General features: G+C 42.7%; 1 protein-coding gene across 1 annotated transcript; it reads right to left on the reverse strand.

The window, feature by feature from the left end:
- Positions 1–737: 737 nt before the first annotated feature.
- On the reverse strand, positions 738–6,981 carry LOC134416458 (zinc finger protein 26-like). The gene is made up of 3 exons (XM_063153136.1): positions 6,912–6,981; positions 6,087–6,686; positions 738–5,450 (listed from the first exon to the last, which is right to left on the reverse strand). Exons 1-3 carry the CDS (start codon positions 6,976–6,978, stop codon positions 2,812–2,814), a joined length of 3,306 nt encoding a protein of 1,101 aa, XP_063009206.1. The 5' UTR covers positions 6,979–6,981; the 3' UTR covers positions 738–2,811.
- Positions 6,982–14,741: the final 7,760 nt, after the last annotated feature.

Raw genomic sequence — 14,741 nt, forward strand, 5'->3', positions numbered from 1 at the left:
CCCCTGCTTAGAGAGTCACAACAGACTTGGCTTTGCTCATAGCAATTTTCCACCCTGGCTGCAAGTCAGGTTGGTAACTTTCTCTGAAAGTTCAAAAACAAAAAAGTTGTTCCACATGGGTGGTTATTCAGGTAAGAAAAACAAGTTCACAAAGGTTCTTAAAACCCAAGGGGCTCCTTAGCCAGCACAAGTTCCTGGGAGCAGACAGTGTTTTAGATAAGCTCAAGAGGAGCTCAGCTCAGCTTGTCAAGGCCAAGCCCTAACAAGCATTTGTGAGACCACAGTGTGGCCCAAACAGGAGGAGGCACCACCACACCACACAGGTCTGACTCCCCATTGTTCATTTATATCACCTCCAGTTTAATTTGTAATCATTTAATTAGCAGATGCACAGCAGGTGAAATGACAGCTTTTTGCTCAATTTGTCTTGTTACATTTCCCTGTTTTGTCCAAATTCAGGATATGTTCATGGAGAAAATTATGAAACTTCTTAGGTTTAATTAGGAAACTTCATATTATGATTTAGGAAAGGCTTTGATTTTTGTTTAAACTGCAGGAATAAAAAATATTACAGTTCTAGCTACCAAAAAAAAAATAATTCCAACAACAGCCCATGTCTTATCTGAAACTGAATATGCCTCAATCTTTAAATTTCACTGACTTAGCAGACTGAGAATACTTTGGAAACCCCCAAAAAACCAGTGCAGTGCATAAGGAACAGAAAGCAACATCAGGAGTCATTGAACTGCTTATTTTTATTAGAGGCAGTGGCTAGGAATAATTATTTTTATAAAACCAAGCTCTTACTGAAAGTACCTTCTTGTTCTTAAAATTTGAAGAAACTTACATTTACAAACTCTTTCAAAAATGTATTGCAGATAATTTATCCCCCTAAACCAGGCTGTTCTCATCATTGTTGTACACCATGCTTTTAAACAACAGTGCTCTATCAGATTTAGCCTTTCTAGTCTCACCTAATATAGAGGCTGACAAACCCTTCAGTATTTTTGTTTTCTCTTTGTACCATTTCTTTTCAAATCAATGACCAGAATTGTAATGTAACACAGGTAAAAACGCCTCCAAGCTTGAGTAACCATCAATATTTCCCAGAAATGCTTTTCTTTCTTCATACAGGGTAACATTCTTCTTCCTCACAACTGGATTAGGTGGCTCCAAGGTCTGAATCACTCATCTGTAACCACCATGGTTCAGGCACAGACACTGGTCTGACTTCACTGAAGCTGCAAAGAACTGGATCACTTGAATATCTCTGCTGATCTGGCCTTAAATACATTCATGTGTCCATGAGTTTCAACTCATTCTTGGAAAATTGTCCCCCAAATCACAGAATGGCTGCCGAGGGGTCTGGCAGACAAGCTCCTGCTCAGGCAGGGCCACCCAGAGCTGGTTGTCCAGGATTACATCCAGGTGGTTTTTAAATATCTGAAAAGAGGAGAACTCACTACCTCTCTGGGCAGCCCTTCCCAACCTGTCTCCAATGTTAGCAGAAAGTCTCTTATGTTACAAGACATCATCTGTATTTCTACAGAAGGACACACATCCAGAAGCAGAAGAAGAGAGTAGAGTTCCACATTTACATTCTCTAAATTAAACCACAGGTTTGTTCTTCTGCTCCATGGACTGAGCTGCAGCATTGGGACAGTCTCCACCAGGCCTTTGCTGTTGCCTTTCCTCACACAAGGGGATAACACAGTTATTAAAACCACTGACCACACTCAAAGAGTTCCTAGCTCTGTGTAACTCCAAAACAAACAAAGATTTGTCTAGATTTGAATATAACTTGGAAGCAGCATCCATCTGGGTTCACCATACCCTGCACCAACTGCTGCATAGTACAATGGTTCTTACACACAGTATTTTAGACTAAAAGTAAAGTTCTTGAACTAATTTTAATTTCAGACACTGTGAAGGTCTTCAATGTAACTAAACAGCATTCACAATTATTATTAACAGAAGTTATTTGAAAAGTGTTTAATCTATTTTAACAAACAACACAGTAACTACCAACCTGAGAAAAGGTAAGGCATTTTGTACTACGTTAACATTAGACATTCACATAAAATTGAAGATTTAAAGATTCCCAGTATAATAAAATAGATGTTTCTGGACATTACCATTTCTGTCAGACTACTCAAAAAATTATCAAAACTACAGAGAAGGTAACAGATTAATGAACATCTTATATATACAGACACATGTTAAACATTTCAATGTCACAAGTACCCAGTGCTGACATGCATATTTTGTTTCTGTAATTTGGTGAGATACCATTTTTTTCCTCTTACAAGTATTGCAAAAAGCACCTGGGAGTAAAGGAGACAACTTTCAGCAGATGGGAGGTAGCATTTAGCCTCCAGATGCACTGATAATTTTTATATGAAAAGTTATTACTACAAAATATAACATGCCCTTCCTTCCCTCCTGTTACACATTATTTCAGTTAGAAAAGAGATTTTTTTTTTCTTATTAAATTTTTACAAGAAAATAAGTGGTGCAGAATAACTGTTTAAACACAGATGAACACTGGCCAAAATAACTGACCTCTACTGAAGCAGTTACTCAGGGATGGAAAAGTGTCACCAAGATCTTCAGCACAAGCCTGTGCTAGAAGTGATGTTCCCAGAAACACCTGCAGCAAACCAGTACCCCAAGTGTCACTCTCCCAACCAAAATGCTGCATGCATCATTATCAACCATTGCTGTGAGCACAGCAAAGGAACATGAAGCCATGAAAAAACCCAGGACATGTAAACCTGCCCAAAACCAAGCACCAACTTCCAATTCTCAACCTCACATTCCAGCGTCGTGCTGCTGCTTATGCTTCTCCAGCAGTTTTTTGGTGGGCAGCACCACATTACACTTTGCACACCTGTGCTTCTTTTTGTGTGTTTTTATGTGCTTTTGGAAAGCTGCCTTATCCACGGTGGAGTACCTGCACCTCCTGCAGCGCAGCTTGAGGTGGGTCAGCCAGTGGCGCTTGAGGTGGCTGGAGGTGCGGAAGGCCAGCGAGCACCGCCCGCACTGGAACGGCTTCTCCCCCGTGTGGATCCTCAGGTGCAGCTTCAGGTTCCCGCTCTGGGTGGTGCAATAGCCACACTCCTCACACCTGTACGTCTTGACAGGCAGCTCCTCGTGCTCGTAGTAGCAGCCAGGAGAGGAGGTTCCCTCCCCGGTGTGAGAAGCCAGGTGCCGCTTCAAGGACAGCCATTTGTTGGTGGAGTAGTCACAGCTCATGCACTTGAAATGCCCCACATTCAGATGTGTGAGTCTGTGCCTCTTGAGGTGGCTGGAAGTGCGGAACTTCTTCTGACAGATGGGGCAGCTGTAGGGCTTCTCACCTGTGTGAGTTCTGATGTGGAGCTCCAGGTTGCTTAAAGTGGCAGTAGCATAGCTGCACTCTGAACACTGATATAGTAATGGCTGACTTTGTGCTTGCACATCATTTGCTGTGCCCCTCTGAACACCTTGCTGAACTCCCCAAACTTCTGACCCAAGCAAGGAGCTGTTTGAGCCTTTGCAGGAATGAAAATCCCTTTCTGGGTATGTGCCTCTCTGGATTTCACGATGCAATTCAAGTTTCTCTAAACACCTCTCTACAAAGAGGCAACTTCCCAACTCCTCTCCATTTTTCACATGAAGGCGGCTGTGTTTCTGCAAATGGTTTGATGTTTTAAACGTCTCATTGCACTCCTTACACACGAATGGTCTCTCATCCGTATGTATCTTTAGGTGCAGCCTGAAGTTTTTAGGAACAGCAGTAGCATAACTGCAGTGCTGGCATCTGTATGTTTGGAATGTATTGAAATTAGAAGGATATGTATCCTCCAACTTTTCCACAAAGTTATGAAATGAAGCATTATCTTGCACTTGTGAATGAGAGGTCTCTGATTTGAAGAAAGACTCCTCTTTGTAAGTGACAGTGTCCATTTGGTAAGAGGTCTGAGGAACTTCTGATCTGTTTCCAGCAACAGCCAACCTGCTGCTTCCTTGGCTGTTTCCAAGGAATTTCTTTCCAGGACATATTTTCTTATTGCCCCGCACATCACCTTCTTGCTCAAACTCCACTTCTGAAGCCAGGATTCCCCCAGCCAGACAATCATTTTCTCTACCAAAAAGAGAGTGAGAAACATGGCCCTGAGAATCACCATCAGCTTTGCCTACTGTGCTTGTACAGTATTTATTGCTCTGACTTGTGTAACCATTGGCCTTTAACTGTTCATGAAATTTCTTGTGAAAGCTGAGAAGTCCTTTGGTGTAGAACACCAGGTTACATTCATCACATGTGTAGTTCTTTGGAAGCTTTTCAGTTCTCTTTCTCCCGCTCAGGCAGTTGGGTTGCTGTGCTTGGCACGTTTCTGTCTCTGCATGTGTCCTCCTGTGTCTCTCCAAGCCTGAGGTGCTGGTGAATGCTACCTGGCAGAGCTCACAGCAATATGGTTTATCCCCTGTGTGGACGTGGCTGTGCCTCACCATGCTTGCAAAATACAATGAGAGGAAGGTGCAGAACCTGCACTGGTAGAGCTTATAACCAGCATGCCAGTACATGTGATTTAACAGGTAGGTCAAGCTGCTGCAGGAGTAATCACACTGAGGGCACTGGTGAGGGGGTCTCTCCTTGTGTCCCTTCATGTGATGAATGAAACTCCTAGGACTGGATGAAACAAAGAAACAAATTCTGCAGGAAAAGCTAACTGGCACATCCAGAGGTGTAAAGTCCCTTTCAATTTTAATGAAAAATTTCTTGTATTTACTTTCTTTTTTCTTGGTCACAGATTTTCCTTCAGATCCTTTCTGCCTCCCTTTTCTTGCACTTATTCTGTTTTTTCTTGCCTTTTGCAACCTAGCAATCTTCTTATGAAATTTAAGGTGATTCTTAAGATTGAAAGAAAAGAAAAAAGTTTTTTTACAAAAGGAGCATTTATGTATTTTCTTATCTTTGTGTGCTGAATAAATATGTTTCTTCAGGTGTGCACTGCATTTAAACACAGAACTACAAAACCTGCACTTGAAACTCGATCTTTCATTCTCCTTTGCAACACAAGATGTTTTAGGAAGAGGTGTGATGGTCACACCATCATTCAGCCACTTTAAACCCTCTTGCTGGCTCTGCAACTCTTCTGGGCTTGCCTGAGAAGAAACACCTTTTTGTTGCTGGTGTCTTTTCTTAGGGAATGGTGTTAACATCTTGTAAATATGCTCTTCAGTAGTATTTGGTTCAGCAGAAGCAGAAGCATTCATGTCAGGTTTCCCTACATCTAGATTTTCCTTAAAAGTGGAACATTCATTAAGAAATGGATCAGGACAATTATAGGTAAATTTCTCTTCTTCTTTCAAGCCATGTTCCAAAAGAGAACTCACAGCTTCATCTTCAAATTTGCTTATTTCCCTGTAATCAATTTCATCATCTCCATTCTTTGAGGAATCAGAATCTACAAGGAGATATAAAAGTCACATTTCATACAATCACAAATATTCATTATTAATTCATAGTAATAATCCCAAATTGCCTAATGAGTTTCTTGTTCTTCATACCTTCTGTTTCCTTATTGTTTCCCTCTCTCCATTTTTTCCCTAATGCCTCTCTTCAAGCTCCCCTCTGCCCCCAACACTGAAATGTTGCTCCTTGTTAGAAGCCACCTTCTCTCCTACTTTATATTTTTACTCAAGACTCTGAATTTAACAAGACAACACCACATCCAGAACATCTTCATGGCAGAATTCCTATCAAAGTACTAACACCAAACTTTTCTAATGCTCCATTCTCACAAATACCAGGCTTTTTTGGCATTTTTATTTTGGGAACATTTCCCTGATGAAAGGACACCCTTGTTCTCATTGGAGGAGAATGACAAAATTTTGTTGTTTCACTGCTTTTCACAGGAGTGTGTGACAGAACTGAGCATACTCCAGGCAATATTCTCCTTCTGTCGCATTTATGAATCTAATTCAAAATGCTTACTCTAAAAGAAATTGGTTTCTTAGCTTTCCTATATAATTTTTTATTTCAAAAATTTGAGGTTTACCATATTTCTTAAATTCTTGCAACAATCTTATTAATATATTACCTTCCATTTTAACAATTATCTCAAATTCCTTGTGAAGTTCTGCTTGTGTCTCTGGACAGCCATCCAAAAGAGCATTTGTAATACTGACAGGCTCTTCTTCATCTTTGGGTACCACTTGCAATGTCTCCACAGTGTCAGCTCTGTCACTGTCAGCAGAGGAGAGGAGAGGAGGAATCTTCTGAAAGCCATCATTATCAGCACAATCTTTTCCATCACTGTATTTCACTATCTCTGGAAGCTCTGTTTTGCAAGATGTAGGTAAGATGCAATCTGGACCACATTTATCCGAGTCTGCATCATGGACATCACTTATAGATAATTTCGATGTGTTACACACACTCTCAGCAAGCCATTTCTCTTCAGAGTACTCAATACAATTATCTTCATTTGAAACAGTCTTGTTTGCATCCCAATTGCCTACACTGCTGCTGTCATTTGAAGGCTCCACTTCGTTTTTTAGGCAAATGTTGTTGTTTAATTTAAACTCCTGCTCCACCTCGGGAATGGACGCTTCGTGGTCCTTATCATCATCCTCGAGAAAATCCTCATCGCTCAGCACCAAGATAGTGATTGGCAGCACAATCTCAAACACCTCGGGCTCTGCGAGGAGAAACAGACACAAATATCGCAATTCCCAAAAAAACAAAACCCCGAAACACCCGACGGCACCGCGTCCACCATAATCCCCACGCATGCCCAATGCGCATGCCCCGGCGGGCCCGCCAGGTGCCCCCGTTCCCGCCGTCCCCACTTTCCGCGGTCCCTCGGGCACCGCCGCTGCCGCGGGAGCCGCGCTGGGTCCGTGCCCAGGCCAGCAGCACCTACCGCTGTCCGAGGCCGGCGGCGGGATCCCCTCCGCGCCCGCCTCCGCCACTCCCGGCTCCGTCGGCATCTCCGGGCCGCAGCGCCGCGGGACTCGAACCAGCGGCCGGGCGCGCATGCGCAGGAGGCGGGGGCGGCGCCTCGCGGCTTCGGGGGGAGGCGGGGGCGTGGCCTCAGGAATGTGTGGGCTGGGACCCGGGACTTTGAAATACGCGTTAAAATTCAGTTTTCAGCGTGCTCATAAGTGGTTTAAAAACTCCGTTTATTCACCCACCTGGGCCAGGGAGCCCCCAGCCCTGGGCAGAATTATTCGAATGCTCCGCGAAACCTATTCCCGGTTTAAGCGGTTTTGATGGGTTGTTACTTCTTTTTCTGTAAAATTAGATCTCAGCTAATACCGATCATACTCTTAAGATCGGAATTGTGCCAACAATAAGGTACTCCCTTGCTGGGTACAGAAAGAATCACAACATGATTGCAGACAGGGATCACAAAATTCATGGGAACATAAAAGAGCACCTTCACTTTCATCCTGTTCTCCTTGGCTGTTCGGGCTGAAAGTGGAGAATATATGAACCTGTGTGCAGACATATTTAGATTATAGAGATGTAGGTCTTTATATACATCTATACATTTATGTACATGCAGGGTGTCCCAGCCCATGACAGAATGGCTGGAATGAGGTGGTCTGTGAGGTCCCTTCCAACAAAAAACTTTCTGTAATTCTGTGACTTGCGGCTGGAAGGGACCTTTGGAGATCATCCAGTCCCAACCCCCTGGCAAGGCAGGGCCACCTGGAGCAGCTGAACACAGGTGGGTTTGGAATATCTCCAGAGAAGGACAATTCACAAAATCCCAGGGCAGCCCACTCCAATGCTCTGTCACCATTAACATAAAGAAGCTCTTCCTCATGTCTAGGTGGAACTTGTTGTGTTTAATTTTACAGCCACTTCTCCTTGTCCTATTGCTGGGCACAACTGTAAAGAGGCTGGCACCATCCCCGTGGCACCTGTCTTGGAGATACTTGCACAGATTGTTGAGATCCCCTCTCAATCTTCTCTCCACAGACTAACCAGGCCCAGTTCCTGCAGTCTCTCCCCATGAGAGATGCTCCAGAGGCCTCATCATCTCTGTGGCCTCTCCAGTATCTCCTTGTCCTGCCATCCCAGAGATCCCCCCAGCTCCTAGCACCCTGTTCCTGACAGAATTTTATCCCCATCCCCAGCTGTGATCCCACATTCTGCACTGCTAGAGGATTCCCAGTTTCCATTTTCCAGACTCAGCACTCAGTAGTGGTGTCTCCAGAAGAGGGTGGAATGTTTTGCCACTCCAATGAGAGGAATTTTCCCTATTCCCTGTCTTCTTCCCCCAATAAAAATTGTGGAACCAATTATCTGCCTTAATTTCAGAGCCTTGCACTTCTTGTATATGGAGCAGCACCCATTTATTGGAACATTTGTTCAGTTTGTGAAATTTAGGTGGCATCTTTTTATCTTCAAATAGAACTGATGAAGCCTCAAGGGAGGAGGATTTCCAAAATCCTCCTAACTAGGAGTATTAAATTAGGAACAGATGAGAGGAATATTGGCTTCTGTGTTTCAGCTCTGAGGGAATTTGGGATTCTCTACAGAGTTGAGACTTGTTGATGCTCCAAGGTGAGTGAAACAGATGCTGGGGTGAGCAGCATGTCTTGTGTAGACTTTTTGCTGCCCGAGCAAGCCACAACATGTGAAAAAACCAAAGTAAAAAGGTCTCTTCCTGGCAGAACTGAGTCTCCCCCACAAGATGGCTCTGCAGCCACAGGCTCTGCAAGGGAAGAACCTCGAAATACTGGTTATTTTTCTTTTTTAAAGGCCCTAACTTTAAAATAATCTCCTTTGAAAGATATCCGCCTCACTAGAAAACATGCAAAATTCTGTGAAAACTTTACAAATATGTCAATCCAAGCCTTTTTTTTCAAAAGCGACTCTTTTTACTCTTTTTCTTAAAGGAGCAGACTATTTCTCTTAGCCTACTACTTCGTGATGCCATCATGCAATGAACAAAGTGACCATGAAATGGCCGAGGAATTAATCTGGTCAATCTGGGCTTCATCTTCTTCATTTCAAGCCCTTAGCACAAAACTATGTTTTGCAAATTCAGCTTGCAATGGAGTGATCTGAACCTCCTTGCAACTGTGCTTATGCCCACACTCCTGCATGAAAAAAGTTTTGGAAAGTATCTTGTAAGGAATAGGATGGGGGGAAATGGCTTTAAGATGAAGGAGGGTGGATTTAGAATGGGTATTAGGGGAAAAAAATCTTCTCTCTAATGGTGGTGAGGCCCTGGCAGAGGTTTCCCAGAGAAGCTGTGACTGCCCCTGAATCCCTGGAAGTGTTCCAGACCAGGCTGGACAGGACTTGGAGCAACCTGGGATAGTGGAAGGTATCCCTGCCCATGGCAGGGGCTGGAATGAGATAACACTTAAGGTTTCTTCCAACCCAAACCATTCTGTGATTTTGTGAAATATTAGATACTATGAGAAATTGAAGCAACCGAAATAAATTGTGATTATTTGAAGTGTGGATTTTTGCCATTTTTATGGCCAGAATGGTGGCACAGAGTTTTACCTCAACTAACATAAGATATTGACCTAAAAAGTGTAACTTGAGAGTGTAGTCACTGCAAGTGGTTTTTATCCTCTTGCATTTAATCCTGTAGGCTGGAAAGGCCTGTGCCAGTAATTTTGTAAGGTCTTGCATCAGTGTCCTTCACTTTACAAGCCTGGGCACATAACAGAAAGTCAAGCAGGAAATATTTAACAAAAGGCCTGAAAGTTGAGGGTAAAAGATAATGTCACTTTTAGACCAGGGAGAGTCAGAGAATTGTTCCTGGGAAACTTTCATTGTATGGGTGCATAGTGTAAGTGCATTTGGTCTGGCAATAAGAGAAGTGGTAGCTGAATACAAATCCAGCTGGAAAAGCATAGAAAATGGTCTGGATAATTTGAAAATGAAGTTATTGATCAATATCAGCTAATATAAAGAGGGAAATATCTCCAGAAGGATTGCTCAGCCCAGATGTTGCAGTAACAAATCAAGGCTTAGTAACTAAATGGATTCTTTTACTGTAAAACCTGCTGGTTTATTTTTCTCTTTCTCACACTGCCATTGACTCTTTTTTTTTTGTCCATTTTTGAAAACAGCTCCACTGAAGTCTGCTCCAGAGGGAAGAGAAGAAAACACATCGGTGAGGACAAAGAGCTGAGCAGCACTTAGGCACAGAGCCTTCTCACACCAAATGCCCACAGAGAGAGGCAGCTGAGGATTGAGAGTCACACAAAATCCCAGCACACTCTTCTCTCCAATACCTTCTGCCCCAAGCAGATCTCCTTATCACTAAGTTCACCTTGAACTTGTGGAAACTGCAAGACTAGGAAAAAAATTCCGTCTTATGCTTAGGGCACAGGAGCCAGGAAGTTTGATTTCAATTCCTGTTTTTTCTGCAGGTTTGTGAAAATCCCTATTGTTTGCAGGGTGTTTCAAGGTCTTCACTTTGCTACGAGAGAACAGAGCAGTGCTCTTAGATGTTTTTAGCTCTCAATTTTGGAAGCAGAGTTTGATTTATTGCTTTATGCAGAATTTCCCTTAATCTGGAGGCAAATATATCTGAGGTAGAACTCAGGAAAACCTGGGAATATAGAGTCTTTTCTCTGGCAAATTGAGCATGGTCCATTCTACTGATTTTGCTCTTTTTCTCTTCATAGAATCATGGAATAATTTAAGATGGAAGCATCTTTTAGAGGTCATTGACTCCAACTCCACTGCCATGGACAGGGACACTTTCCACTAGACCAGGTTCCAAGTCCCCTCCATCCTGGCCTTGAACAATTCCAGGGATGGGGAAGTTCTCTTGTGCCTTTCTGATGTGAAAGACAGAGAACTTCTGAATCAAAAATGACTGGTTTTTATGAGGCCACACCAATCTGAACAAAGTTAGCCCAAAACTGAGTTCTGGAATCTGTTGCCATTTGAGAGAGAAACAAATGTGGCAAGAGAAATTACAATTTGAAAGTTTCAGCATAGCAAGACCTCATTGTGGAAAATGTAAAGAAATCTTAATAGAGGGTGTTAGTGCCTCTGCTTTCTGGAATAATTCGAAAACTAAACATTAAAATACTGACAGTAACAGAGGGTAATGATGCATTGCTTGTCAAAAATAATATGTAGGAAAAGGTCAGCTCTTTGGGGAAGCAAGTGCCTCTGGATTGACTAGGTTAATCATAAAAATAAGTGTATTGCTGCCAGATTGCCAGTTGCTGGGTAACCCACAGGTGCAGGGAAGGGTGTTTGCTTAGTGGCAGGAATTTAATATTTCACCATCTGGGTGAGGTTTTCTTCAGTGGAGCGTGTAAGATTTTTATTCTGACAATGCAGTCTGCCTGCTCTATTTGACCAGCTAATGTGTCTCTATACTCCATTGATAATATTGGCTGCAAGCTTAATTCAGTTGTGTGAATGTGAATAACAATAAAAGTTCTCTATTTAGTTTTTCTGTATCCCTAATGGACTTAAATTAACCTTAAAAACACATCCACATCAGATAAGATAAAATAGCATCATTAGTTTGTGGAAAAGGTGCTTCCTTGGCTCAAGGTTTGAGATCAACCTGAAAACATGATAATTTTTATTTTTTTTTCAGAGCAAGGCAAAGGTGCCTCAGTCAAAACAGAGAACGTTCTATTTACTTTTAACTGGATGTTAATTGATTGTTTAGCTGTTTTTTCACATGGTTTTTAGCATTAAATTCTTCCCTCTGACAATGGTGAGGCCCAGGCACAGGCTGTCCAAAGAAGCTGTGGCTGCCACATCCCTGGAAGCGTTCAAGGCCAGGCTGGACAGGGCTTGGAGCAATCTGGAATAGTGGGAGGTTTCCCTGTCCATGGCAGGAGCTGAAACAAGATGAGCTTTCAAGTCCCTTCAACCCAAACCTTTTATGACTCAATGATTTTGTGTGGCAGGGCTTTTCTGCAGGTTGGAGGCCTATTGGTGTGATCTGGTCATGCCCTATTGTGAATTCCTGTTACCCTCCCAAACTGGATGATTAGGGACACCTTCCATAGCCAGGTGACTCTGACTTGGATCCAGGCAAACAAGATTTCCAGGTACAGTTTAGGAGTTAGCATGGGCCAGGGCTGATTTCCCAGAACAGAAATAAACAGAAGGAATGAGCAGAGAAGATTAATGCCTGTACAAAATCAGATGAGAACCTCTGGCACTCATGATGCCATCTAGAAAGATGTTTGCTATATCATGCAAGTAACTTTTTGTTTGTGTGTTTCAAAAGATTTCTTAAAAAATCCTCCCCAAACTGAACTATATGGTGATCAGATGTAGTTTATGGAATTATAGTCAGTGTGGTTACTTGTCTGCAGCTGGGAGGAGTCTTTCAGCTAAAAGCAAAATAGATGAATAGACTTCCAACTGATTTTCAACTTTGTTTTGTATTCTGCAGCTGCTTCTAAATCCCAGCAGAAATCAACAAGATTATTCATGCTGACAAGATTGAAAATGATGAAAAATTATGGGAAAGGAGAAGCCAAAGATTTTGTGTTTGCAACCTTTTCCTCAGCTAAACATGTCAGATCCCTCCTAGCTCATTTTTGTATTTTCCTTCCAGATTAGGTTATTCCATTTTTAAGTACTTTTTGCACTTCTAGCATGCGCAAAACATTCTTTTCCCCCTGTAGTTTTGCCTTGCTTAAGTGGCAGTTGCACAGCACATTGGAAGTGATTGAGACATTCACCAAGTGATATGGATTTGTCATTAAAGTAGGATCAGTACCAGGGTGAAAGAAATTATATTTATATTTTCCTGGTGAGGGTGGTGAGGCCCTGGCACAGCTTGCCCAGAGAATCTGTGGCAGCCCCATCCCTGGAAGTGTTCCAGGCCTGTTGTGGTGTGCTGTAATGTCCCATTTTGGCCTTCCAGGTCACTTCCCCAGGTGTGCCTATGTCTCTCTCCCTTCCCCCTTGCCCCCATGCTGAGTGAGTCCTGTCAATCAGGCTTAACATTCCAGCAAGGCATCCGTGGTTGGTCAAGTTCAAAGGATGCCCCTATGCCCAGAGGTCATTGGCCTGTCTGGGTGTCATCTTCCCCTGAGACCCTGCCCCTCTCACCTGGTTGGTGGCTCACCTGTACCTCCCAGATTGGACAGTGCTTGGAGCAACATGGGATAGTGGCAGGTGTTTCTACCTTCAGAAATCTCATTCCTTGTCTGTATTCACTCCTTATCAGTATTTCTTTATGGAATATTTAAAAAACAGAAGTACAGATCTTCCCCAAACAGGTTGGCATTCCCTGATAGATGCTATGAATCCATATATCTCAGATATGTCTGTTAAGTTCACAAAATGCTCTGAGATTTCAAAATACAGCTATTATGGCAATAACCATTGTTATTCTTGTTTTTAATAGGTGCTGACAGTCAGAAATATTTTGAGGTAAGTGCCAAGTTAGAAGCTGTGATTCTGAATCGAGTTTTTCAAATACTCAAGGGGTCTGTTATGTTTGAGGTAATTTGTCTGGACTGTCATCCCAGAAACATCTGGTGGAAGGGGATCAGACTGGCACAACAAAGACTGGCAGTGGTGCTTACATGTCCTCTTGTGGAGCCTCTTTATGGGTTTGGTTGTGTTAAAGATTTTGAACACTTTGCTCAAGAACACTGAATTTTCTTGAGCTGTCTGAAACTCAACATTTCCATTTCATGGCAAATGTCAAAGTTTCAAAGTATGTTTTTATTCTCGGTGTGAACATACCCACAAGTATAAAACATTTCCTGCCCATTTAGAAAAGTGTTGTTTTAAACACTAAATATATATAGAGAAACTTCACTTTAAAATTAAATTACTAATTCAAAGCTTATTTTGTTTAGTTTCTAATCTTAGCATGAGGTGTTGGTGCATGTCCGAAGAAGGACAATGGAGCTGGGGCTGGAGCACTGGTCTGATGAGGAGCAGCTGAGGGAGCTGGGAAAGGGGCTCAGCCTGGGGAAATGGAGGCTCAGGGGGGACTTTCTCATTTTCTCCAATTCCCTCACAGGAGGGGGCAGCCAGGTGGAAGTTGGGCTCTGCTCCCAAGGAACAAGTGATAGAACAAGAGGAAATGGCATCAAGTTGCACTAGGGGAAGTTTAGATTGGATATTAGAAAAAAAAAATTTATTAAGTGAGTTATCAGTTATTGGAACAGGCTCCCCAGGACAGTGGTAGAGTCACCATCCCTGGAGGAATTTAAAAAACATGTAGCTATGGCACATGGGGACATAGTTTAGTGACAGTCTGGGCAGTGGTGGCTGAATGATTGCATTCAATGATCTTAGAGCTTTTCTCTACCCTAAACAATTCTGTGATTCAATTATTCTCTCCTGACACAGCAGTTCTGATGGCTCAGGACATGGCCCAGCTCATCACTCTGTACCCTGTCAGGATAAGAACCAGGTAAGGATGCTATTGCTGGGCTGCCACGTGGGCAGTTTCTAGTGGATGAAATTCATCAGCAACTACCTTATTTTAGGTGGCTTTTTTTGTCATGACTACACTGGAGCTTGGTGGCCAAGTTCCTGATTTGGAGAGGGATTTTCTACAGCCAAAAATGTGGAGTCCAAGTCAGTCTTAAATTAGATTCCTCTACTTAGACAAGTGATTTCCTGTCTCCATTGCCTGTATTGAGTCATTCTCCACTAAGCATAATGGGAGTCTGGACTGCTGTAGCCATGTCCATTTAGGTTGGAAGTTGGTGCTGAATTTCTCCCTCTTCTGTTCACCAGTGGGATGAGAGCTTTCTGGGAACTC

This window comes from Melospiza melodia, chromosome 3 (assembly GCF_035770615.1).
Source record: "Melospiza melodia melodia isolate bMelMel2 chromosome 3, bMelMel2.pri, whole genome shotgun sequence".
Classification (NCBI taxonomy): Eukaryota; Metazoa; Chordata; class Aves; order Passeriformes; family Passerellidae; genus Melospiza; species Melospiza melodia.

Coding starts and splice junctions, on each gene's coding strand:
- LOC134416458 (XM_063153136.1), bottom strand. CDS start 6,978: ATGCCGACGGAGCCGGGAGTGGCGGAGGCGGGCGCGGAGGGGATCCCG. Junction 6,687..6,911: donor GCCGCCGGCCTCGGACAGCG/GTAGGTGCTGCT, acceptor TTCTCCTCGCAG/AGCCCGAGGTGTTTGAGATT. Junction 5,451..6,086: donor GATAATTGTTAAAATGGAAG/GTAATATATTAA, acceptor ATCTCCTTGTAG/ATTCTGATTCCTCAAAGAAT.